Source organism: Babesia bovis, chromosome 2 (genome assembly GCF_000165395.2).
Source record: "Babesia bovis T2Bo chromosome 2, whole genome shotgun sequence".
NCBI classification, from domain to species: Eukaryota; Apicomplexa; class Aconoidasida; order Piroplasmida; family Babesiidae; genus Babesia; species Babesia bovis.
Window position 1 is genome coordinate 1,241,851 of NC_010574.1, and position 25,223 is coordinate 1,267,073.

The 25,223-nt window shown below is 43.4% G+C and overlaps 9 protein-coding genes across 9 annotated transcripts; 5 read left to right on the forward strand and 4 right to left on the reverse strand.

Annotated features, from left to right (window-relative positions):
- The first annotated feature begins 7 nt into the window (after positions 1-7).
- Positions 8-2,656, forward strand: BBOV_II005510 (ATP-dependent DNA helicase RecQ family protein). Its single transcript, XM_001610020.2, has one exon. It carries the CDS (start codon positions 128-130, stop codon positions 2,624-2,626), a length of 2,499 nt encoding a protein of 832 aa, XP_001610070.1. The 5' UTR covers positions 8-127; the 3' UTR covers positions 2,627-2,656.
- Positions 2,657-2,696: 40 nt separating this feature from the next.
- Positions 2,697-4,138, reverse strand: BBOV_II005520 (rRNA pseudouridine synthase family protein). The gene is made up of 3 exons (XM_001610021.2): positions 3,975-4,138; positions 3,643-3,919; positions 2,697-3,607 (listed from the first exon to the last, which is right to left on the reverse strand). Exons 1-3 carry the CDS (start codon positions 4,056-4,058, stop codon positions 2,712-2,714), a joined length of 1,257 nt encoding a protein of 418 aa, XP_001610071.1. The 5' UTR covers positions 4,059-4,138; the 3' UTR covers positions 2,697-2,711.
- Positions 4,139-4,991: 853 nt separating this feature from the next.
- BBOV_II005530 (CCR4-Not complex component Not1 family protein) lies at positions 4,992-11,875 on the forward strand. Its single transcript, XM_001610022.2, has one exon. The coding sequence runs from the start codon at positions 5,082-5,084 to the stop codon at positions 11,793-11,795; it is 6,714 nt and encodes a 2,237-aa protein (XP_001610072.1). The 5' UTR covers positions 4,992-5,081; the 3' UTR covers positions 11,796-11,875.
- On the forward strand, positions 11,808-13,004 carry BBOV_II005540 (Peptidase C54 family protein). Its single transcript, XM_051767622.1, has 5 exons — positions 11,808-12,392; positions 12,427-12,452; positions 12,488-12,677; positions 12,717-12,824; positions 12,860-13,004. The coding sequence occupies exons 1-5, from the start codon at positions 11,862-11,864 to the stop codon at positions 12,947-12,949; spliced, it is 945 nt and encodes a 314-aa protein (XP_051623181.1). The 5' UTR covers positions 11,808-11,861; the 3' UTR covers positions 12,950-13,004.
- A 77-nt stretch (positions 13,005-13,081) lies between these two features.
- Positions 13,082-16,111, forward strand: BBOV_II005550 (uncharacterized protein). Its single transcript, XM_001610024.2, has one exon. The coding sequence runs from the start codon at positions 13,111-13,113 to the stop codon at positions 16,087-16,089; it is 2,979 nt and encodes a 992-aa protein (XP_001610074.1). The 5' UTR covers positions 13,082-13,110; the 3' UTR covers positions 16,090-16,111.
- On the reverse strand, positions 16,057-18,088 carry BBOV_II005560 (cyclic nucleotide-binding domain containing protein). The gene has a single exon (XM_051767833.1). The coding sequence runs from the start codon at positions 18,000-18,002 to the stop codon at positions 16,125-16,127; it is 1,878 nt and encodes a 625-aa protein (XP_051623182.1). The 5' UTR covers positions 18,003-18,088; the 3' UTR covers positions 16,057-16,124.
- Positions 18,089-18,188: 100 nt separating this feature from the next.
- Positions 18,189-21,011, reverse strand: BBOV_II005562 (Cyclic nucleotide-binding domain family protein; the record flags this gene model as incomplete). The annotated part of the gene is made up of 1 exon (XM_051767874.1): positions 18,189-21,011. The coding sequence occupies exon 1, from the start codon at positions 20,925-20,927 to the stop codon at positions 18,189-18,191; it is 2,739 nt and encodes a 912-aa protein (XP_051623836.1). The 5' UTR covers positions 20,928-21,011.
- An 86-nt stretch (positions 21,012-21,097) lies between these two features.
- BBOV_II005564 (uncharacterized protein) lies at positions 21,098-22,115 on the reverse strand. Its single transcript, XM_001610025.2, has 4 exons — positions 21,936-22,115; positions 21,656-21,839; positions 21,359-21,611; positions 21,098-21,322 (listed from the first exon to the last, which is right to left on the reverse strand). The coding sequence occupies exons 1-4, from the start codon at positions 22,079-22,081 to the stop codon at positions 21,204-21,206; spliced, it is 702 nt and encodes a 233-aa protein (XP_001610075.2). The 5' UTR covers positions 22,082-22,115; the 3' UTR covers positions 21,098-21,203.
- A 120-nt stretch (positions 22,116-22,235) lies between these two features.
- BBOV_II005570 (Phosphate transporter family protein) lies at positions 22,236-23,975 on the forward strand. The gene has a single exon (XM_001610026.1). The coding sequence runs from the start codon at positions 22,300-22,302 to the stop codon at positions 23,941-23,943; it is 1,644 nt and encodes a 547-aa protein (XP_001610076.1). The 5' UTR covers positions 22,236-22,299; the 3' UTR covers positions 23,944-23,975.
- Positions 23,976-25,223: the final 1,248 nt, after the last annotated feature.

Genomic DNA, 25,223 nt, shown 5'->3' on the forward strand with positions numbered 1-25,223 from the left:
TTGTGATTAATACTGGGAATGCAGTGTATGCCCCTGGCTGATCAGCTTCCAATGTGTGTAGGTATATGGCTACTAGGGAGGTACAATTACTTTACCAAGTAATGCGCGACGTACTGATACACCAAATATGGATGTGCGTACGCAGTACTCTCGTAGCCAGGTGATCAACAACTATGACCAAGTTTTGTCCGGCAGCCTGTCTACCATCGATACAGTACCCTCGAATAACTCACGTGTACCTCATATAGGCGTTTGTGACGCCTCATCGGCTGATCTGTACATGATCAGGTTAGAAGAATTGCTACTGTTTGACCCTAAGGCATATTTTACAGGGCCCGAAGTTACAGTACCATTCTGCCACAGGGCATCCGTGCACCGTTATAGGATACGGCATACAGCTGATCGCGGCAGTAATAGATCTCAGGGTACAATTCGTGCTACCAGGTCATATGGATCACCAAGTGAGGGTTCAGATCCAGATAATGATGACCAGCATTTTGGCTTTGGGTCAAATGCAACTGTTACTAAGGAGCGCTATAAATATGTCCTCCCCAAGGAGGACGAACATCAGTCATCGCCCACAACTATTACAGTGACCAATTCCACCAGTTGGTCAGGTCGGTATGAGTGGACTGATGCTGTACATCGCATAAATCGTGAAGTATTCAAGAATCCAGGTTTTCGTCCAACTCAGTTGGAGGCTATAAACTGCATATTAAGTAAACGCGACACCTTTGTGGTAATGCCAACTGGTGGTGGCAAGTCATTGTGTTTTCAGCTACCGGTGGTTTATGATGGCATGCTGCGTACTGGCGGCGTTACGGTAGTAGTGATGCCACTGGTATCGTTGATCCAAGACCAGATAAAGCGTTTAAATACTTTGGGCATACCATGCAATGCATTGGTAGGTGAAATCAGTTATAGTGACCGTGAGGTGGTCTTTGAAGATATCAGGTCACGCGGCGAAGGGTCTTGTGTTTTATTTGTCACTCCCGAACGTATAACAACCTCCAAGGCAGTTCTGCAGGTATTCCGTAACCTAGAGAGCCAAAACAGACTCTCTAGATTCGTTATCGACGAGGCTCATTGCGTATCTGAATGGGGAAATGATTTTCGTCCAGATTACAAGGCAATGGGCCTATTTAAGCATGAATTCCCAAATGTGCCTGTATGCGCATTGACTGCCACTGCGACTCCGCAGGTGGTAGCGGATGTCTGTGCAGAGTTGCGTCTTAAGGAGCCCACGGTACTCAAGTCTAACTTTAACAGGCCTAATCTTAGGTACGAGGTGCTGCCTAAAGACCGTAACTGGGATAAGTCACTAACCCAATTGGTTCAGCTGATTAATAGCCGCTTCAAGGGGTTGTGTGGCATTGTGTACTGTCTAAGTTGTAATGAAGTTGAACGTGTAACGGAGGCACTAGGCACCAGTATGAAGGTAGCGCCTTACCACGCCCAGATGAATATGGCGTTGCGTACTTCATACTATGACCAATGGATGTCGGGATCAGTGGATGTCATGGTTGCGACTCTGGCGTTTGGTATGGGTATCGATAAAAGTGACGTCCGCTTTGTCGTCCACTTTTCAATACCAAAGTCTATTGAAAACTACTTCCAAGAAGCGGGTCGAGCAGGGCGTGACGGTAAGCCTTCTTGGTGTATAATATTCTACCTTTTCCATGATTCACGTCGCTTGTTGGCGCTTAGTGTCCTGTCTAATCCAACGGGACCATGTCAACAGGAGCATGTCAGTCGCAACAATATATTGAGTGTAGCCGGTTACTGTGAAAGCGGCTATGCATGCCGTCGTAAAGCCCTGCTGTCACACTTTGGCGAAACTTTACAGGGGCGCTGTGACCTGCCGTGTGATACTTGCGCCACGGGTGCTGCTAGCCAATACACCAAGCGTGATTGCAGACAGGAAGCTTTGTTTATATGTGACTCTCTGCTGACGGCTGCTAGAGCCAAGACAAACATCCAAAATACGATGCTTAGTTTGCATAAGCTTTTAACTGCACGTAAAACGGAGAGTAATGCGCTATCGGGGTACCTGAGGTCACGTGGATTCACTAATGATGGTGCCATGTTACTACTCAAGCAAATGGTGATACACCAGTTACTCATTGAGCGCGTGACGCGTGTTACCAATCAAAACTTCCCGTCATTCTATATAGGGGTCAATGGTAAATTCAGGCAGTATCTATCGCGTATGGAATTTATCTACTTCCCCGCCTCTGTCAGTATTTTGTCTACATCGAAACATGCCGGTACTACTGCCACCAGGATGAATTTAGAAACAAGTCCCACGCCAGCTAAGAAAAACCTTGGATCTTCCACTAGGCGTGTGAAAGCATCGGGAAGCGCGAGTACTACCAACGTTAAAAGAGCAACGGGCGCTGCAACCTCTAAGAAAGCATTGAATATAAACAAACCATTCGCTCCACCGACAAAATGCGAGTTTAACACAGCTTACCCTATGAAGTCTCAAAGTGCACCCGTGACTCCAGCAAAGCGAAACTACAACAAAACAGGCGTAAAAACAACACCCAAAAAGACAGCCGTAAGAAAGACAACGGCTAAATCCACACCAAAAATGAAGTTACCTAACGGTTTAATTAAAAAATAAAAATGGACGTCTAGGCTATAACAGGGTTCATTTTAGTGATATACGCAACAAAATGTCCACTATAACGAATATATTTATAATGTAGTCAATCGTTTTTAGGCTTTTTAGGTGCATCTTCTTCGGGTTCTCCCTCTTGAACACGCTTTTTAGCGTCCTCGCCGATCATTGGTGGGAGGTACCCTTCACTCTTGGTCCATGAAGCCGGTGTCTTTTCATTAGGCTTGCCATGCTCGTCTAACAGACCAGCACTCTGCAAACGCTTCTTCTCAGTTGCACGAGGGCCGAAGCCCCAACGCAAACTGTATGTATCACGATCCATTATAACGCGCTTAATCACCGATACGACACCATGGTCAACAGAAGCGATCACCGCAGTGGGCATCTGAGCTATACCCAAAGCAATGGCCTCGCCCTTGGTAGTTATCAACACAATCTGCTCGTGCAACTCTATGCCGTTCTCAAAACGTAAAACACCAGGTACCATCAATTTGGCACCGTAACAAATAGCGTTCACACAACTGTCCTTGACAACAATACGCTTGTAGTCAGTCAGCAAACGCTCTAAAGGCGATATGACACGACGAATGTACGATTCGTCATTGGTGTTGTCTAGTAAGTACTGAGCATCCAGTACATCATGCATGGTCACCATGTTGTCGTACTCAGAAATGTGACCTGATTTAACTCTACGAAGCTCCTGCATATGTGCTCCACAACCGAGTAATAACCCTAAATGGATGCATAATGTACGAATATAGGTACCAGCCTCGCATCGTACCCAAAATGTAGCCATACAACGACTTTCATCATAGTCCAGTATCTTAGTTTCATGAATTGTACGCACACGTAATTGGCGTTTTACAGCAGATATCAGTGGTGGACGTTGAAATAAACACCCGCTTAATGTCTGTAGAGCTTTCTCCACCTTAAAACGGCTCTCCGGTAGCGAGTGGAACTTGACGATAGCTACATATTCCTTACCTACGAGCCATTGTGGATACAATATATAAACCTACCATGAGTTTGCTGTGATTTGACAAGTCTGGTGGCTCGGTCAATACAAACCAAGAGAACACCGGTGACCTTGGGATCCAACGTACCACTATGGCCTGTCTTCTCGCAACGCAATATACGCTTAATCCACGAAACTGTTTCATGCGATGATGGATTCGCAGGCTTGTCCAGATTTATGAAACCATACTTTATGTAGTTGCGAAGGTCACGACACAACGGAGATGAACCATGAGGTAAAGGTGTATAATGACCAGTACGCACATTAAGCTTGTCGTAGTTCTGTAAACGATGTAATATAACTATGTCTAGAAGATAGTAATATCTAGTACCATACCTTCAGCAGCAATGGCCATTCCGATGTGTCAATAGGAGGCGCTGCCTTCTGCGGCTTTATGACAAAGTCGCCGTCCTTAGCCATTCGTACAAGCCACCCCAATGTACCACAAACGACACAGAACGAGAGTATAAAATTGCAGAATTCAATATTCTACAAAAAATGTAATGAACCAGTAGTTATATTGATATAGTAGTATAACACACTAGATCTATGCGGCGGAAGGTATTATGTATTTCAATGGTTAACCACGGATTATAAACAAATGTGTCACTTAGGAGTTCATAAAGATATATCATGGACAAAATATTGTATTAATGATCTACAAATAGATATATTGCACAAAATGGGACAAAAGGAATCTATAACATAGGTAGCAATATAAAGTCTCAATCAACAAAACAATCAGATATTGTACTATAATTTGCCTAATTAACGATTTTGTAACAAGAATACTGCCTTAATGAGACAAATTAACAACCGAGAACTTGAAACCTCCACCGATGCGACGTATCAACCAATCACTATAGATTATAATAATGTAGAATCCACAAAATGTATAGAAACATATAGAAAAATGAAATTCACTGGCCCACCTATACAACCAATATACAACGTACAAGAGGTACTCTACTGGCTTGTTAAGAGCTCACCAAGTCAACGTATACATATAGATTAACCAGGAATATATAGCTATTTAGTACTAAAAATAATATTTCTTGCCTAGTAGATTAAAATCTAATGCTATCTGCTGTGTATTATGACTGATGCACTCACCTCGTAGGGCAAGCGTTCACCGGATACGCACAATCGTGAAGTATACGGCTAAATACAGGAATTAAGTGTAGGATAAACAGACGACAGTGTTGGATAAACTTGGCTTTTACACCAGATGCATACCGAACATGACAGTAGCTATTGTAGAAGAAGCCAATGTCTGGATACACAGTCGCGCGTAGATCACGTACCGCGATCCATCGGCAGGAGTCCAAAGAGACTGATGATATAAAACGACACCGACAAATGAGGAGTCGTTAAGGATATTATAGATCAACGTACCGCCCATTACAAGGGTAATACCAATCAACAAGTAATATCGCGCCCAAAATGACACATGTGGCGCATAAATCGCAACTCCTACATACTGGTCAGCCGCGCCATTATGTAAAATCGCAGACAGTTATCCAGGCCAAGGAACGATTAAGAGCTATATCGCCTTCTTCCAGGCAAGCGGCAATCAGGAGGATACTCGAAGAAGCCCCTGATAGGATAACTTGTAAGGAGTTCATTCGAAGTTTAGACGAAATATACACCGAATTATCGCAAGATGCGGGAATCAACGGAGATACTGCAGTACCGGCCGCAGAAATTGCGGAACCCCTCTTATCAGCCATCGCACCTACAGGAAGGGACATAAACAGTGTAGCCGCATTGATATACGTAGTTGCCTACACATGCCACGAAGGATTTAGGACGTATACTGAACGCCGCTTGTTCCCCTACGTACTTGATGTTGACCTAGATGTTAGACAGTTTGCCAGACTGGGTTGTGCCAGGCTGTTGGTAATGGTACTACTTAGCACAACTAATATATTTGTCGGGGCCCAGGGGCCACAATGCGAAAGAAGAGTAAACGTAGCTGCAGCAGTGGCTGCAGAACTGCTTGCACGTGATGAGGAAGCACCACTACCACCGAGAAAGGAAAAGAACGACGTATTTAACTATGTAGTCAACATGAAAATGGAAGCCAAGAACATGAAGAGACTCTTGAACAAATCGCAGTGGGATGCATTGTGCACGGACCTGAGAATATATGCAGCATTTCCACCGCAAAAACTAATGAGTAAGTTTGTGAACAATCTTAAGCGTATTTGCGACTATGTCGCTTTCAATAGCGAGACTGAATCCTTGGGGGACTACGCCACTCTGATTACCTCGACTTTCCTCAATAGTAGATTTCAAGTGGAGCTACTGCTCAATTTCATAGAGTCAAACTCGTCACACCACCATATACAACCCAAGCATACAAGACGAAAGGAGCTATTTGAACGGCTAATACCCATAAGATGCCACGAGTATATAAATACAGTTCTATGGGCATTCGACACTGATGTTCTTTGTATGCTTTTCTCGCTGGTACAGCAGAAGCACCAGGTTATACAATTTAAAACTATGATGGAACAGTTGGTTAAAGATGGAAGCCAACCAGAAAATTGTTATTTATTGGCCAAAGCGATGATATATGCATTAACAGATTTGTGGATAAGAGATCATGACCCGTTTGGAAACAGGGATGATATAGTAAAACTCAGGTTGGCTAACACAAACCCACTCTTCTGGTATACATATGAACTGTGCCTCCAACAATTCATTAGCAGTGAAGACCTGATAAATGAAATACGAAGTATAAGCGGGGGGTCTATACAAGGCAAGAGATCAAATGAACTATTCGAGTTCCTTGGTGAAATGGCTAAATCACTACCGGGTGAGTATATCATCCTTGGTATCATGGAAACGATGCGATATGTACAGTACAACATACATGTAGTATCCTTTATGATTAATCTGTTCCAAGGAATCCTGATGGATGTATTCAAAGACACTAAGATGAACTTCAGCAAGGGATTGTTGGAGATTGTATGCTACTGCAGGCAGACCTTTGATTGGGGATTCATGACAATGCTAATACATAGTGTGGATGCACTCATGGTACCGGAGGATGGTATTGCCAACAGAAATGACGTGGCAAAAGAAAAGCTTGCCGGTGGATTTATGGACTACTTGCGTTGGAAGATGCAGCAGATTCGACAGTCTATCTCACAGGGTAACGTAACACCAAATGTGTTTATACCGAACTGCAATGTCATTGCCGAGATATTCTGCATACTCAATCATACAATAGGCCCATGTGACGAGCTGTTGGATATATTCCAGGCTTTTGTAAGTGAATACAAGGGACTTGGCCACTATAAGGTGCTGTTGATACCGCTCTACGATGCATTGAAAGCGAGAGCAAAAGGTGATACCCAACGCAGTCCCAAGGTACCCATCGGTTTCGATAGAGACCTTTACAGCTACATGGTGCATAACGAAGATATTCAGTCTACCACGTCACATATAGTCGATATCATCTTCTCTTGCAAGCTACACCAAAGCGTGTTCGATGCTGTGGCGTCCCTGAATGCAGATAAAAATTCACTCAGGACACAAACTATCCTAGATGTACTTATGCGTAAGTACATCAACAGGCTTGTTATGGTACTTAACCTGTCGGTGCCAAACGACTTTTGCTTACATGTTAATAAAAACACAAGTGAGGAAACTATAGGTTTGGGCACACGTCTGGCTATGGTCGCCCAGTTTACCGGGAAGCTACTGTCACTACACCTAATGACGGCACATTGCGACTCGGTATACATTATATTCAGGATCCTCATAGAAGCTATTCGAAGCACGCAGGTGTTCCTAATTGAGTTCGCAGTGGAGGCCTTCAGTGCCATGGGTAACCTCCTGGCATTCCCCGTGTTTGCCAAAGTATTTATCAACGAGGATGTTATCGCAAGGCTGTATCCACAGTTTGCATCTCACGTCAAAGCTGCCCTAGAGCGTATTGATGTATATATAGTCGAGGTTTGTAACAATGATTCCGGAGCTGTGGTATTCGAGAAACCACAGTGCCTCAAGGCATTCGATAGTAAGGCACGCGGTTCAAAGGGATTGATGATATTGAAGCAGAGTACAACGCTTCCATACGAGTTTGATCCTGACCACGAAGGTGCCATGATGCATCCAAATAATGCCAGTACAGTGTTCTCTATAGTCAACCTCGCAGCGAATATACAGTACAAACAGCTGCCACAGGATACTGTGTGGTACCAGGATCAACTTACTATGGACCTCAGCAACCTAACATTGGATGACCTCCTGGGAACTCTGAAAGTAGAATTCGAGGCACCACCTAATGCCTTGGAAATCATGTCAATCATGGAGATGACACTAAGTAACAAGACCTTCACTAATCACGTGGAACAGTTAGTTACCAAAGGATATGTGGATTGGCTTTTGTTCGTTATATACAGATATGTCCTAATACGGGGATATACCTACTTCAGGGACTGCATTGTTTTCATGGCAACCCTTGGGGGCGCTCGCATGATGGATGCAATGGTCAAGTTTGCGGCATACTGCCTTAATGTTTTCCTAAAGTACCTCAGGGTATGCAGATCCAACCCAATCTATCGCAAGCTGCTAACAGTCAGCAGCGGGTGGATGGGCGCTATCACGCTTGGGCGTAACAAACCGTTGCTGACGAAACACCTGGACCTGAAGCACCTAATCCTGTACTCGTACCAGAATGGTTACCTAACAGTAATCATACCAGCAGTTTGCAAGCTCCTAATGAATGTCAAGTCGTCGAAGATATTCAGGTTACCGAACCCTTGGACAAGCTCGTTACTCAACCTGCTCGCCGATATCGCAACATCCAGTGGTCTCAAGTCAACATTGCAATTTGATCTATCGTTATTGTTCAGGAACCTTGAGCTTATACCCGGTCCAAGGTTAGTCAACGCCTTGGTTAAGGAAGTTCCCGTGTCCGATGTAGACCGTAGTCCGAAACTAGGAAGCAGTATATGGTCGACTTGCGCACCGCCTAACGCGCCAGGAGCTCAGATGATGCCACCTGAATTCCAAATTCAGCCGGTTACCCAAGAGGTACGTGAACTACTGAAACGCAAGATCGTTCTGAACCCGAAGGTCTCCTGCCTAAATGCCAAGTGGCCTTGGATAGAGATGATACTTAATGCCATAGAGTCGTGTTACATGGAGTCATCAGAACTCATAAAGAAAACGATGTTTACGTGTATCACGACAACAAGGAATATAATGATCACTGACTTTAGCGGATGCAAGCGTGATGTCGTGGATAATAACCCGGAGATGCTCAAAATAAGCGCCACAGCAATGGCCAGTGGCCTTGCAACAAGTTTAATAATGGCAACTTCAAGGGATCAGTTATGTAGCCTAATGGCACTGAGACTCCATATGCAAATATTATCGGTCTTGTCAATGGAACCTGTACCAGGCCACTCGGCACTGACGAACAACCTCGAGCAGGTTAGCGGGTTCCTCGCCAAGGATAACCTCGGTCTGGTGTGTGCCTTAGTTGAACAGGCAACGCTAGAGTTGATCACGGGATATGTTTCCGCGTCTATCAACGACTGGATAGCCAGTATTGGTAAGGAGCCGTATGCCAATGTTCCAACCGAACTTAGTATCGCACTGCAATCGAATATGGGACTCGATACCTATAACCGCTTTGGAGCCCTTGTGCCCTTCGCCATGACGCGGTTACAGGCTGACAAGCACCAGGGGTCACCACCACATGGATTTGGTATGCCAGGAGGTTATGGCATACCACAAGGTGGTATGATGAACGATTCGGTGTCAATGATGCATCACACGAAACCAAGACAAAACGCCCCGGCATTCCGGCTACCTGACTTCATGGTTATACCACCTATTGATAACCTGCCAACTTCATTGATTGCCTGCAAGATCGAGGAGTTTGAGCATCGCGTAAAGGAAGCGGCGAAGCAGATACTCACGCACCCACCCACAGTGCCATTGCTAAACAGCAAGTACCTCTACAGTGCAGATTCTTCGACGTTGCTGTTACTGTCCTGTTTACCCAGGAACCATGCTTTGTTTACGTTACTGTGGTCCATGGACTATATGCTCCAGCACGCTGCTAGCCAACCTGAATGCATCGAGGCCATAGTTGGCAAGGTGCTAAAGACGTCCAAAGAAACTAGCAAGGGTCTGGACGTTGTGTCTATAGTCCAGGAAGTTGAGTACTGCCTGCTTGAGATGTTATCAGTGGGTACACCATTAGTCGTGGATATCATTACTAACGTTATGCCGTCACTAGGCCCAGCGCGTTTGTGCCAATTTGTTAGGCACGGGCTTATTAAGTTACCCGCTCTAGATAGGTACATCAGCGGAGCTATGGATTTGGAAACCTGCTGCCGTACTATGCACAAGTTGGTCCTGGACACTCAATGGGTCACAGCAGCTGATCTTCCCATCAGCATGAGTAAACTGGCTTCAATGGATCCCAATGCTACTGTACAAATACAAATCGGTAACAGTCCAGTATCCATAGAATTTGGTGAACTCCACAGAAGGCTGTCAACTCGCATCCCTATGATGCCCTTTTCAGGTGATTCCGATGGCCGTAATAACATGGGCCACGTACCCCCGAGCACTGAGCATACACTTGGGTATGTACCACCAGGAGGTGGTTATCCAGTACAGGGTGCTGTGGGAAGACCTGGGAATAGGAATATCCCAGATGTGCGTTTGAGGACCATGCGTCAACTTGTGGTCGATAAGAGCTTGGTACGTAACAAGATGGTAATCAAGCTTTGTGAATTGCCAGGTAAAGAACGATATATTAAAATGTTCCAGGAGTTTTTGGTGAATGCCGACAAAGACTCCTCTCAATTGTACCAAAACTTTAATGAACACCCTCCAGATGCTTTCTTAACGTGTACCCTCTTATGCGCGCTACAGATGACATTTGAACCCATGGGCACAGAAATGAAGAGTGACCGCCTTCCACAAACCTCGCATAACTCCCCAGTGTGGCACTACTGTGACGGTTGGTCTGTAATGGCAGCACGTCTGTCACGTAGTGAGACTTTTATGCTACACAAGGCGCTGCACGTTATGCTAGGTGTGATGCAGCATGGATTAGTACTCATCTGTTTCGAAAGGATACTATCTAATTTAATCAATGAACTGGAGTCGAATCCGCTCTTTTTAGTGTCGTTGGCTAACTTCTTGACGCTATGTGGCCCTTCTGAGATACCCGAATTCGGAGAATACTGGATATCATTGGTAACACGAAAACAGTTTTTGCACCAGGTCATACAATCACCAAATGAGTGGCCGCTGTATCACCACCTGCTAGTAGAGGCGTTGACTTCATCGCATTCCAAGAACCCAAGTATAAGCTTTGTTCTAGTAACGCTGATGCAGAAGGTGCCCGAGTTTTTATGTGGATACTACCTCAGTCTGTGCGATGTAGTACCGCCACGTGCAATGCAGCTACGTAACCTGCTGACATGTGCCGTGCCACGCAGCTTCAAGCTTCCGAACCCAATTATTGTCACGGAGCATGTGGAAATCCCATCGCTAAACTTCACCAATCATATAATCACCGTGCTGAAGGCCAGTGGATTGAAGGTGGCTACTGATATGTTCATTCACGAACCTAACGAAGGCTTGGTGCCAGTTATACTAAAGGAACTGCGATTGACTGACCCTAGCACATTTGACGTTGTGCTGGCGAACCACTATGTGTTGTATTTAGTCAATACACTACCCATAATCCGCAAGAAAATGCCAGGAGGACATCAGTATGCGCAAAACAGCTTACTCCTGCTCGAGAAGGTCATTACCAGCTGTATTTCACAGGCAAGACATATGCTACTAAGCTGCATGACTAACCATTTGCGCTACCCCAATACCTCAACGTTCTCCTTTGTCTCCTTTATGATAAGGCTGTTTGTAAACTGCGAGCCTCCGATGCAGGAACAGATAACTCTGGCGCTTCTAGAACGGTTATTAATAAGTAGACCGCACCCTTGGGGAGTTCTTCATCTACTGTTCCAGCTAGTGGAGAACCCCAAGTACGACTTCTGGAATCGTATTGAAGCAGCTCCAGAAGTGGAGAAGCATATTCGCCGCATCATCCAGGGGTGTTTAACCCCAAAGGCGCCGCCACAGCCTGGAGCCCCTAACGAGCATGTGCGTTAGAAACAGGAACTAAATATATAATATTACATGCGTTTGTTTTATATGTCATAGTTTTGGTGTGTATGGATGGGTGTTGATATGGATCAGACGGCAGTGGTTCTAGGTCACACATTTGCGATGTGTGACCAGAACCCTGGTCCTAAGCTTAGAGAACGCTTAAAAGATTTTATACTCTTGACTTATCGCCGTGGACTCAGTATACATCTACCTAGATTCTATGCTGGTAACATACCCAAACGATTTTACGGGATATGGCCACTATGGCAGCAAACTGATATAAAAACGGATCGAGGTTGGGGTTGTGCTCTAAGAGCTACCCAAATGGCATTGGCAGAAGCTTTGCGTGATGTATTATCACCATTAGACAATGTACAAGAACAGCGATCAAGGATTCTACAACTATTCTACGATACAACAGAAGCGCCATTCTCTCTAGAAAATCTAGTAATGGCCGACGTTGAACACGGAGCGTGTATTAAGCCACTGCAATTTGGCTGTGCTAGTAGCGCCTTCTTAATATCGCATCTCATTAATACCCAGAAAACCCTAAATATCGCATCAATAGCATTCACAGACGGGATTGTAGACATTAAAAAGGTATGAGGTAATACACAGATTCAGTACTCATTAGATTGAACGTGCAACGTCTGAGCAGAGGTTGGGAACTAACATAAACATTTTACTTCCCTCAGAAATGTTGTTGCCTGGATAACTGTGCAAAAGGAACTCTCAGAATCGCAAAATGAATGCCTTAAATACCTATTCACCTTACCATGGTTCAAGGGCATGGTAGGAGCAAAGAAAGACAAACAAAGAGCTTACTACTTTGTCGGCCACCACGGCAATCAAGCACTGTATTTAGATCCACATGAATACTGCCCGGTGAGAAACTTGTTATATGTACATTAAAATCACCGACAGGATAGACTGGATAACACCAGCGATCCCATTTACAACTATGTCAAAAAACTTAACAGACTACCTTGGGACACCCTGAACCAATCAAAAACAATGTGTCTCCTAATACAGGTATGTATAAAACCCGGGTATACTACGTAAAACAGAATAACGCGGAACTCCGAAACTTCTTGCGGGCATTGTCGCGTTTTCCCTTAAGGGCCCTGCCATTCGAAATGGCTAACGCCATTTATTAGTAGACGTTCAATTTCTTATACACATAGAACAATTAATAGACACAAATGTTAATACCGATGCATGTATGGACGACGCACACAACGTGACCTTCGGACACAGGGATATACAGTAGACGGAAACGACTTTCCTACCGCGCATCAGCGCGGATGCGCGCCTTAAGATGGCGCTTGAATCCGATATGGGTCCGCCAACAACGCCAGTGAAGTCAGAGGATGAGGCAGTTTACGATGATTCGTTGGCCGAAAAGGTCATGGATTTTTTCAGCGGAGGTCGTGTTATCACACGATCTGAACCCATGCAATCAAGCAGGAGCTATAAAGAGCTTATATTACAAGAAATGAACTGGATGGCCTGTGATTACTACCACGAAAGAAGATGGAAGTGCCATGTAAATAAACAGTTGTCCATTGGAATCAAGGTAGCAATCATGGACAGAAAGAAGCTAAACAAGAACTGGGTTGCTAATGAGTGTAGTAATCACGTTAAAAGATTCTGGGTGGAATTCCTTAATGGGCCACAATACTGTTCACCCTTCTCTCAAGAACTTACCGAGTATTGCACCAACATTGCAAATAAGTACCTCAATTATACTCAAGCTGATGTTGAAGAAGGTACTAAAGATTATGAAATGGGTCCTAGAGATCTAATAGCGATACCCGTCCCTTTAGTTCCACTACGGGACAGTTCCCCCGAACCTAAAGTCCCAATATCGAAAATTTCTGTTATTGATGCCGCAACGTTAAAGATGCAGTCTATGGGTGCGGAGTTTTACAGGCCTATGTTTAGACCACCAGATGAAGATCTGGACGTGTTTACACTGCCGTTGATGGACCCAATCAAGGATGTTGATTTCAATTCATTTCTTGTACAGAATTTTTGCGTCAAACGATGTTCACATCTAAAAATCAGATCGCATATTAAACACGAAATCCGAATGCCAAAGATGCCCCTCTTAAGCAGGAAGTTTATTAGGGTGACTAATGATCCAAGTTGCTTGTCGATTTCTCAGCGAGACTTCGACCTTCAGATAAAACCAAAACCGTTATTCCATGGCCTTATGGTTCGTACAAAGCTATGTTCATCGGATTTCGAACTTTTGGATCCGTGGATGATTTCGGATTCAACATCATGGCCAATGATCGCTATATGTCTTACTTATCGGTCGAGTACAAGCGGTTTGCACCGACATGAATTTGGTGTGGATTACTGCCGCAAAGTTTTCCAGAACTTTAAGAGATTGCCGAGAGGTCTTGTAAATTCAAGCAGGCGTCTTTTAGGACCTAGACAAAGGAATGCAATAACCACTTTTTTAGGTGCACCTCCTAGAAGACAGAAGTACGAACCACTCGTGCAGCTTTTTGATAGAGAAGACGATATAAAACCACAAACGAAAAGATCGCGCGTTTTCAATGTACAGGAGATGTTACACTGTTGCTTAGGTTCGACTAAGGATGAACCAACAATTAAGCGGAGATTTTCAATGAGCCTTGAAGAGATGTACATGCCACAACTCAAGGACTCAATTTCTTATAGCAACAACTTGGCCCAAAGTAACCAAGATGTGGATTTGTATCGTGAAAATCAAGAAGTGGTAATTTCATTGTCGTCTTATTCAGAAGATAATGATGATAATGTAGAGCCCAGTAGTGGTCTATTACCATTGGCGTCATCCCAAGGTTCGTCTTTCGAAAATATGGACGAAAATCTAGTTCGGTTTCCACTTTCTGATATTTCACTTAGTGGTACCACCGGATTGAATCTGAAATGTTTAAGGCGCAAAAGCATCACGGAGCAGCGTCGTGGTGCATCTAATACTAATGATCCTATCATATTTGAGAAGACAGACAGCGCTACTGTGGATTCAGAGACGGTTGTAATACCATCAAATGCACGGTTAGAGGTTGCCATCGCAACTGGTAACTTCAAACAGCGTCCGTGCTTTAGGAGTGACCGCAAAACTGACCCGTTACTACATATGCCAAATGTGCCATATGGCGAGTACAGTAACCGCATGAGCAAACAGCTTAGGGTTGGTTTTTTAGGTATACCGGCAAAAATGTTCGCGCACTCTCTTTTCTATTCAGGCAGGTTTTCAAAGAACAACCGCGTAAGAAGGGTGGCTGTGGCCATCGCTACCAGTACTAAGATAGTCTTACCACAACCAAACCTCATCCATGCTAGGCTATTTGAACATGATGCAATGTCGATTTTTGCGAGGTTCAGAAACCAAAATTGGCAAAGGACAGTCAATCACACAACGGGGGCGCACGGTGAACAATTGCTCAAGAAATATGCTAACGAGATAATAAACTCAAGTGACAAGAGGGGTAACACCCATATGGAGATCAAACCCGTCGACATACTAGCAGCATTTGTTAACATGAAGCTGCAAAAGAATGAAACTATGAAGCAGAGCGTGTTCCTGCCTAACAAAATTTTGGCAAATACCATTGAGCAGGTAGTTGCGTCTGCGCCAATTCCGCAGAACACACAAACACCAGTAGCGCAGCAACGTAACCCGCAGCCTGTGCGTCACACTCCAATGCAGGGACATGGAATATCACCGAGGGCCACTGTTCAGCCTAATATGATGCCACAAACTGTGCCCGTGCAACAAATGCAAAATACAATGTTACAAATGCATCCTCCACAGATGCAGCAGCAGCAACAACCGCCAATGGCACCGCAACCAAGCCCAAAAGGTCACATGGTTCACCCTTCAATGATCCCCGGTGGTATGCAACAAGGACACATGACCCCGGGTCCAATGGGCGCAATCAAGAAGGCACCTGCACAGTTGCCACCAGGATCATTACCTCCAGCTCATATGCCAGGTGGAGGAATGCACCCAACGCATATGGTACCTGGTAAGGCCCAGCCAGGTCCTATGCAGGGAATGCCACCACCAATGCAGTTGAAGCGCCGCTACCCCGTGGAACCACAAGGCAAACGTAGACCGAGGGGCCCTTACGATCAGGTGTATCCCCAACAAATGCATCAACAGTCATACAGATATAGGAATATGCCGGATCATCATATGATGCGCATACCTATCTACCCTATGGCAATGTACACTAAGCAAGCGCCATTCCCAAAGTCGCACGATGACCCTTATAGAGGGTCCCATGTGCAAAGATAAAAAAAACTGCTCATATAATATTAAAAATATTGGAATTAAACATTGTTATCAGCTGTATCGGGTGAAAATGACACCGACTTGCTAGATTTTGTACCTGCATTCTTAGAAGCTTCCAGCATCTGGCTGAACAGATGGCAACATTGCGAATGTGCCTTCAAAGAAGCATCCTTAATACGCTCGCAAGCTGCACCAAAAACTGATTTAAATGACCCAGCAGGCCATCCAAGTAACAGAACTGTAGATGAGCTTGCAATTACCGTATTACTATAAGCCGGCATTGAATTAATGACTTCTTCAGTACCCAATAGCGATGTTGTAAAAAGGGTGATAGCTGTATTATCACGTGATCCTGGCATACATAGATCAACTGAACCGTCAAAGATTATATAGAACCAGTCTGGTTTATCACCTTGACGATATATTGTTTCGTGCATCTTACGCTTGCGTACAACGCTAGCGCACGCTATAAGATGAATGTCATTATCATCCAGACCTTCCAGACAGGAAACCTTAGAAAGGAAGGTGGCAATTACTGCCACTCGTTTAATACGTGTTTCAACCATTGGCACAACAGTTTCGTGGAACTTGCGACGATCAATGCGACCTAATAGTGCTTCATCCGTATCGCTAACGGTGTATGTCATGGTTGCAACTTGTTTATTCACCAAACTGTCGAAATCCAACCATGTACCAACTTCAACCTCTGTTTTGTAGGATTCCACGAAAATATAAGTAGTGTATGACGACTCCAAAAGACCAGATAACAGTAGATACAGGGGAAAATCCTTGTCACCCTGAGCAATAACAACAGAACCACTCTTTTGACGCGACTCCGTTAATAGAGTTGCAATATATTGCTTTTGTACCAAAGATAATGATTTATAGTACGGATGGGCAGTAATTGCCGGTTTAATCACTAAATCCATATATCGCTTTATGGTATTACCCTCGTCAGCCAGGCTGCAGGGCTCTTCCCAGGTATTGTCTACCAATGAAACGTCTACACCGTAATCGAGAACATCAAAGACCGAACTCTCATGATCCTTTAGCTCTTTCCTGAAACTATCGTAATCGTCGGTTGTCCAATATCCTAATATCTGGTTATAACTCGATGAAGCAACAGATTCCTTTGCAACAGCGTCCTCGAAAGTCCAGTCACCGCACATCAGCTTCAACATTGTCATTACAGTAACATAGCCATTATCACATACGTCTAACTTCTTGAATAGGTCCCGAGCTGTGGCTTCGGGTACACCAATGTTGGTGCACATGGCAACGAAATCTGAATCGGAACAAGTCGTGCTCATCTTTAAAGGACCACACTGTTTTACAAATGCTAAACGTGCGCTTCCATATGCGTGCTGTAACCTGTCGTGTAACCCCTTGGTGGTAGTTATGGTTTCGCCGCTGCTGTGATATAGAGACGACATTGTTATTGCATCGCTGGAAGCATCCTTTAACATGTCGAAAAGGTATGGCATATCAGAATTCTCGAATGATGCGATACAAAGGTTTTCAACAAACATGAAAAATGAATCGCGATCTACTGCACCGCAATTGTCAATATCCATGCACTGGAAAGCTGCGCCCAATGATGTGAATTTAGTCTTTAGTGTTGCTATCATTAGGTACTTCATAGCAAGCAGTTCGTCATCGGTGTAATTCCTGGGTGAACTACAGCTCTCATCATCCAATGCAGAGTCAGAAAAGGTAGAAAGCGGCTCAGATAGGTCGGATGAATCCGATGAATCACTGAAATAGCTGTCAGCTGGTTTAACTTCGCTGTGCAATATTGATTGTGCGGTCTCGCTTGCCTTTATCCCTCTGGTGAATATACCAGTTGGCACGCGCTTCGTATTGCGAACTACATTGGCAATAGGTTGGTTATTATGTGATGTAGAGTTTGATCCCATGTTTTTATCCGTCTTTATAGTCGCATCTATAGCCTCGGCACAACTTTCTTTATCAGTTTCTACAATCCCACTACAGGCATCACTATCGGTGATGATGCTATCATCTCTTAATGTACCACTAGAATCTGAATCAAATGATGTAATGGAGCGTGATCCATCATTTTGGTTATGCGATAAAGCAATCTCCTATATAGTATTGCTGGTAAACGAATCACTGTCGTCTAAATCACTGGTTTCAGTTGTCACCATAGTATCAGAATCCAAATCATTTTGTTGAATACTGCTTGCAACGCTAATAGATGCTGCAGCAGGAGCGTCGCTTCTATCATTCGATTGAATAGATGCTTCTTTAGATGACGACATAATATCACTATCATCTTCCATGCTTTTCGTTTCAATACTGTCATTCGGAGTCTCTACAAAAGACATCTTAGATCCAGTTAAAGCGGATACATAAGGTGTATCGGTGCTAACAGAAACAGGAGATCCATCTTCAGAATCCAGTTCACCTTCAGAGGAGTCATTAATAAATGAACCTGCTATAGAGCTTTGCTGAGTTAGACTAATAGTTGCATTGACCGAATGGGTTATACGCTCAAAACGCGCTGATAAACTGTCTACGCCCTGCAGAAGCTCAAGCTCCTGCAATTTGTCCCGGAAGTATTGCTCCAGAAAATGACGTACATGTTCCAGTACATTTTTACATCGCTCTCTCAATATATCACCGTCTAAAATGAGCAATAAAGTGTCACCACTAGCAACCAAATGACTTGATGCCATGGCATCAACTACTTGGCTATCAAAACAGTCTACACCACCGATAAATGATTTGGGGTCTATAACAGCAATCTTTTTAGATCCGTGTAGCTTTACATCGAGGGCACCTTTATAAACAACACACAAATCACGTAACTCTAGAATGGATTTCACAAGGATCTCACCGTCAGATAGTTCCCTGTATCTGAAGAGTTTGGCTACATTCTGCTGCTTGGCAAGTACGTTGACAATAGGTATACCGCTTATGAACTGAGACACATCTGGGAAATCTTTCTTAACAGTCGTAACTTCAGCGTTAGTGTCGTCATTTTTGTTGGAAGAGTACGAAGCCAAAGCACGTTCTCTAAATTTGGGCAGCAAGTCTTTCAGAAGCTTCAAGAAATTTGATCCTGACATTGTCTGCACCGTCACATGGCTCTCTGCAATAATGTAAGATGTACAGGCCTGCTTGTTAATCAGCGATAACTCCCCAAAATAGTCAGTATTAAGGTACTTGCGCAGCAATCGATTCGGTTTGTTCACCCCCTCGTAAGAATACGCAGATACAGTTCCCGATGCTAAAATGTAGAAATAACGTGGTTTCTCACCAGCTAGAATAATAGCTGCTCTAGGCGGATATGACTGCAGCTTGAAGTAAGGAAGTAGGCTACGTAACCTTTCTTTTGGTAGATCCTTTAAAATTGGGACACTTTCCAACAACAACATTAAAGCATCTAGAATCTGTCGTTTCTGCTCCGTCAAAGGCTGAATTGAAGCGCCAGGAAGTACGACTGTAGAGTTTTCATACTCAAGAGAAGGAGTTTCCGAATAACCACTGATGCTTTCAGTATCCGATATAGCTGATGGAGGCTTTGAGATATGTCTCGCCTCTTCAACATTATCTTGAGTGCTTGACCTTGATGTAGAATGAATAGAATGTTCTACGGAAACTACGTTTGTGCCTAACGATAGCGGAGGCTCAACATCGTCATTTACTATCATATCCGTTTCACTTTCATCCACATTTGTGGCGACAGACGTTACAGGTTGTGCCACTGGAGCATCATCTTCATGCGAGACTATAGGGCTAAATGCCTCCTTGTCATCCGGAGTCAAACTTGTTTCACTTGATATGCTATCCGACCACGACATTGCATCGGGTGCTAGTTTGTTATCATCCAGTTCTGCATCCGGCGGACTATGTGAAGAAACGGTTGATTCATTTTCATGTAACGAGGTAACATCTTGGCACGATCGGTCGCTAAAATCGGAATCCGAAACTCTGCTGGGTGAAACGTCATTGATTGATGAAGAAATACGAATTGCGATATTTTGCTCAAGAACACTTGATATTGAGTCTGGCGATAATGGCGTTGAATCACTAGGAGGGACCTCTGGTTCAGACAATGGTATAGTATCACTGCTTTGTAGTGACTCATTTCGAATAGATGGTTGTTCTTCCATAACATCATCGGAGATATCAAGTTCATGGTTGCGTTCACCAATATCCGATAATGTATGTGAATCTTCTGCGTCTGATTGAGGAGCCGATGAAAGTAGATTGTCGCTGAACGCTTCATCTTGATTTTCAAATGTCGATGGCGCAACAACTGTATCTAGGTTTTCTGCTTCTGAGGCTGCTAATCCTTCCTCTTTGCCGACTGACGGATTTGAAGGCAACTTGTTATTATACTCTACTCCGCCTGCAGTTATCGACGTTTTTTCATGTGCCAACGGTGTCGCAGCAGCTTCTTTAGTTTCTGATAGAGGTGCTGCAGATGGCGCCATAGGCAAGGTGTCCGTAGACATTACATCGTCTGGTGATTTACTTCTACTCTTACTTGTTTCGTGTTGTCTCCTGGAATCCTTGTTGGCTCGGGGCTTGCGTTTGCTGTCTGCCGGAACGGGAACCAATATAGTTTTCGTCTGCTTGCTTTGTTGAATAGGCACTGGAGGTGCCTTCGTCCTATTTTGCTTAAGTAAGTCCAAAATATCACTATATAGAGATATTAGCTTTTGCCTCCTAGCAGATTCCCGTGATCCGTTTGATTCAGCAGGCGCGGCGCCGATATTGTCATTAAAAATAAGTGGCTCATTGTTAATAGACAACCTGGAGAGCTCAACCTCCCTTTCACAACCTATGGCGTTGCGTGAACTGCTTAATTGCATGCGTGCCGTTTCTACAATAGCCTGTTCCACATGTGGGCGGCCCAAATGCAACCCTGATACGTCGATCCCTGGCAATGGACGTGTCTGTACGATAATGTGCAATGCATACAACCTTAGCTTATGGAAAAGAATAACAACACATAACAAGTCCTAGTTCTACTCTATTATAAATGCGCAAAAGTTAAACGTTCCAAAGTCAATACAGACAGGTTGTAATACCGTCGTACAACGACAATATTACCACGGGTTAAAGTAATATGGCAGAATGGGCACACTTCACATATCATCGTGAATGTCAGTGCTCACCGTTTGGTTGGTTAAATCGGGGTGCCGAAGACGGTGTTCTAACAGCTCCTTCTCAAGATCTGCAATACGGGCTACGAAGCTATCAATTCCTGCGGGCAAATGCAAAATCATCGTTTACAACATACGGTTTTTGTCATCTGCGATTCTTATCCTTGCAAGCTTGAGTAAATCAAAGGCCTCCTTTGATAAAGCTTCACGTTTATCGGAGCGCGACTTAACGGCATCGCTATCTTTCAAACAGCTAACATCCCGTGTCTCCCCTACCAAATCGTCTAATTGCTCCCTTAAACGATGTTCGATATCCTGGATTTTGTGCTTCCATGACATAGACACTGCATATTCCATAGAAAGTCGGCTTTCCAACTCTCTATTGCGATCCTATGAAATCATGAAACATACGTAATCTCAAAGCGTATACACACCTCTAAGATTGTCAGCTGTCGGTATAAAGCAGTCGCATTGGTCTCAGCATGAAAGTCTGATCCGTACACCCTTGATGAGCCATTTTGAAGCTTTGACAATACACCTTGAAGCCTGCTGCTCAAAAACGGATCCGAAGCTATTTTTGAGTGTAAATCAGCAAGTTCGGTACGTAGGTCGTCATTCCTATGATGGGTTAGTAAAAGCATGTGTGTACGAATGCATACAAAGAGTATTATGATAAAGGCATTGTGCAAGCATTCGTTTTATACTACGGCTTACTTTAACTGTAACGCATCTATTGTGCCCAGCAATTGCGATATTCGCGATTCGTAGACTTGCTCCTTGCAAGGATGTAACTCGTCCAGTACAGTGGTATGAAGCTGCGCCAACTTAGCGATACATGCACATTTGCTGCCTGGAGGCATCGCGTACAAACTACATTGTATATTATTGTTTCCAGGCGTCTCAGTTGTCGAAGCTGATTGTGCGAATAAAGGGGGATAATAACAGATGGGGAGAAGGGTACGCCACGAATCCTACTGCCGCGCGATACGCCATCGCAGATCTAAATAATGCGCGTCGTTTCGAAAAATGAAGATAATTAATTTTTATTGTAGACGGACATCGTTTTAAGATACATAGTATGGCGATCGCGCATCCGGAACTACTCTGGATAGTTGTGACATCAGGGCTAGTGGCTGTATTTCTGGCTATGGCCATTGGTGCCAACGATGTTGCTAACGCGTTGTCAACATCTATCGGAAGCGGATCGCTTAAGCTCCGAACGGCGCTAATTGTAGCTTTTGTTTTCGAAATTTTTGGAGCGCTGCTGCTCGGAGGTTCGGTGTCAGACGCTATTCGCAAAAAGGTGTTGAATTTTGACGCTTTCAACGATGCTCCAAGGGATCTGGCGGTTGGTATGATGACCTCGAGTCTCAGTGCTACAATATGGCTAATGTTTGCTACGTGGTTCGGTATACCAGTATCTACGACACATTCGATTATTGGAGCACTGGCAGGCTTTGGTGTTGCGTCAGGTCGTGTTGATAGTGTTCGTTGGATAAAGATGTTCTATATCCTTCTATCATGGATCATCGTTCCAATTATTGCTGTGGTTGTCAGCTGCACGTTGTACATCTTATTGCAGGAAGCCATGTTAAAGAGGAAACATTCATGTACCATTTTGATGTACACGCAACCGTTTTTGATTGCTTGTACAACGTTGCCATTGGTAATTTTGTTGGCTTTTGAAAACCCACTGATGAAGGTTAATACCACGGAAGGTGCAATATACAACTATGTCCAGTGGTTCAATGCCTCAGCGGGAAATAAAGCAATTGTAATATTTTCAATGTCATTATTGTTAGTATTAATTCTAACTCCTTCGTCATACATCCCTGGTGTTAACCGCATTAAAAATGGTTGGTCGTTTCTGTCGACGCAGCAAATTGCAACCAAGGATATTGACAACAACTGTATGTCAAAAATTAAGTGCTTCTTCGCAAGGGAAAGGTCACAATCGATGCAATTAAACATTGGTAGAAGCCAACTTGAGGTAATAGACATGTCAAACGTATCTTCATCCAAGGTTACTCACGAACGTTTGTTGCAGAGTGCAATGGATATGGAAGACACTGCTAGAGTTATTGAACAGGTGAAGGATACTGAAAATCACAAAACCGAAGTTCTTTTTTCGGCTATGCAAATCATTGGTGCTATAACCGTCATTATCTCACACAGTGCCAATGATACAGCTAATGCAGTGGCGCCATTTGCTACAGTCCTATTGTTGTATCTTTACGGTGTAGAGGAGAGCAAAGCTTTCACCCCTTGGTATATTTTACTTTTAGGTGGTCTATGCATGTCATTCGGTCTCGCGTTTTTTGGTTACCAAGTTATCAAAAATGTCGGGATGAAATTGACCAGGGTCACACCATCAAGGGGATACACCATTGACACAACAGCTGGAAATATAGTTTTAATAGTCAGTTATCTGGGCATACCGCTTAGTTCCACTCACGCCAGTGTTTCTAGCATTCTTGGAGTTGGACTTGTGGAAAACCTCAAGACACAAAATTTTAATGAAGTACAGGTGCTTGAACTTGAGGGTCCCAAGCCCACTCGGTGGACGAAATTTCCCATCTTAAATCGTATATCTACGAAATACGTCAACTTTAAGTTATACAGCAAGATCTTTGTGACTTGGATCACAACGATATTTGCTAGCGGCATTATGTCTGCCACTTTGTATGTGGTGGTCATATTCTGCTGCAAAATTTTTTCCTGAAACAGAGTTAGCACTAATGTTGTAAAGTATGTTTTATTAGAGCGATGTAGTATAATAGTGTAGAATCTTTGATTTCGTCTGGTATACACGATTTTCGAGTAGTTCTCATACATGGCCACACCAATGAGATTCCTGCCCTTGATGGGAACAATGCTCATTACAGAGCTGCAAAACCTATGGCATACAGTCACTGAAAAGCTCTCCATTAGTTTGGGGTAACTATTGGCCGTTTTGTTCATATCAATAGGTACCTCCAATATTCACCATGGGCCCTACATATGAAGATTCCACTTATGTAATTCATAGGGCTTATTATCAAATGATTTCAAATATAATGACGCATGGAAGTTTGTTGGGGTGATATTTAAGTATCATATCGATCATGTGAAGAAGTATAATCAATAGGGTTATAGGTACATTAATCATGTTGATAAAGCTTTGTAGGGCATAGTATATAATTATAAATTCAATAGCCATAAATGTTAGCTTGCAACATATCAGGCTGGAACTTATCCAACTACGAAATATTCACTTTAATGACATCACCACAGGAATCTTTAATCCTACGCATTGATATAAATAATATTATGATGTATGAGCAGCTATATAAAATGCCTGTACAATATAAGTATTACATACCTCATTGTATACAGGAGATAGTGCATCCGCGAAAAATGTTTTTCCATGTTCTTTTTTGTGATAACGCATCACCACTATTTGATAGATTGGTGACCATCAGTATAAATACGCTTTGATATTTATAATATATCACATCACCGTAGATATAATTGATTTTAATATGTTATTATGATTCTGGAGATCAACTTATCTGTAATGGTGTAAATTATTCGATGTAAGAAACATGTTTTGAAAGACAAGAATTATACTTATTTTTGTGAGACATTGTAATAGGCAATGAAACGAAAACGTTTTTTTGTAACAGCAAGGGAATCAATTCCATCTGTTGTGGTTTGCTTAATAATCACACTTCGTGCTTTTTATTAAACATTGTTGAAATCTAGTCGTTCTCACGTGTTTTTATTAGCTGATATCACGAAATAAATGATTGATAGAACAGCACATAGTAAAACAGGAAAATTCTTATTAAAAAATTGTAGTGCTCCTTCTTCTGTGCTTCGAATCTTTTATATTGTCAAAATGTATGAATGTAATATTTGTCAATGCCATACTGTGATGTTTCAAAACAGTTCAATTGGAGAAATATCCAAAAGTAAATACTGCAATAAGGGCAATAATGGAATAATCTAAAGCACAAAGCT

What these genes read in the sequence shown, in the direction of transcription:
- BBOV_II005510 (XM_001610020.2), top strand. Translation starts at nt 128, where the DNA reads ATGGATGTGCGTACGCAGTACTCTCGTAGCCAGGTGATCAACAACTAT.
- BBOV_II005520 (XM_001610021.2), bottom strand. Translation starts at nt 4,058, where the DNA reads ATGGCTAAGGACGGCGACTTTGTCATAAAGCCGCAGAAGGCAGCGCCT. An exon ending in AATGGCCATTGCTGCTGAAG is followed by an intron (nt 3,920 to 3,974) that starts GTATGGTACTAG and finishes CATCGTTTACAG; the next exon opens with AACTACGACAAGCTTAATGT. An exon ending in CAAATCACAGCAAACTCATG is followed by an intron (nt 3,608 to 3,642) that starts GTAGGTTTATAT and finishes AATGGCTCGTAG; the next exon opens with GTAAGGAATATGTAGCTATC.
- BBOV_II005530 (XM_001610022.2), top strand. Translation starts at nt 5,082, where the DNA reads ATGACACATGTGGCGCATAAATCGCAACTCCTACATACTGGTCAGCCG.
- BBOV_II005540 (XM_051767622.1), top strand. Translation starts at nt 11,862, where the DNA reads ATGGGTGTTGATATGGATCAGACGGCAGTGGTTCTAGGTCACACATTT. An exon ending in GGATTGTAGACATTAAAAAG is followed by an intron (nt 12,393 to 12,426) that starts GTATGAGGTAAT and finishes AGTACTCATTAG; the next exon opens with ATTGAACGTGCAACGTCTGA. An exon ending in CAATGTGTCTCCTAATACAG is followed by an intron (nt 12,825 to 12,859) that starts GTATGTATAAAA and finishes TACGTAAAACAG; the next exon opens with AATAACGCGGAACTCCGAAA.
- BBOV_II005550 (XM_001610024.2), top strand. Translation starts at nt 13,111, where the DNA reads ATGGCGCTTGAATCCGATATGGGTCCGCCAACAACGCCAGTGAAGTCA.
- BBOV_II005560 (XM_051767833.1), bottom strand. Translation starts at nt 18,002, where the DNA reads ATGGGATCAAACTCTACATCACATAATAACCAACCTATTGCCAATGTA.
- BBOV_II005564 (XM_001610025.2), bottom strand. Translation starts at nt 22,081, where the DNA reads ATGCCTCCAGGCAGCAAATGTGCATGTATCGCTAAGTTGGCGCAGCTT. An exon ending in ATAGATGCGTTACAGTTAAA is followed by an intron (nt 21,840 to 21,935) that starts GTAAGCCGTAGT and finishes AACCCATCATAG; the next exon opens with GAATGACGACCTACGTACCG. An exon ending in GACAGCTGACAATCTTAGAG is followed by an intron (nt 21,612 to 21,655) that starts GTGTGTATACGC and finishes ATGATTTCATAG; the next exon opens with GATCGCAATAGAGAGTTGGA.
- BBOV_II005570 (XM_001610026.1), top strand. Translation starts at nt 22,300, where the DNA reads ATGGCGATCGCGCATCCGGAACTACTCTGGATAGTTGTGACATCAGGG.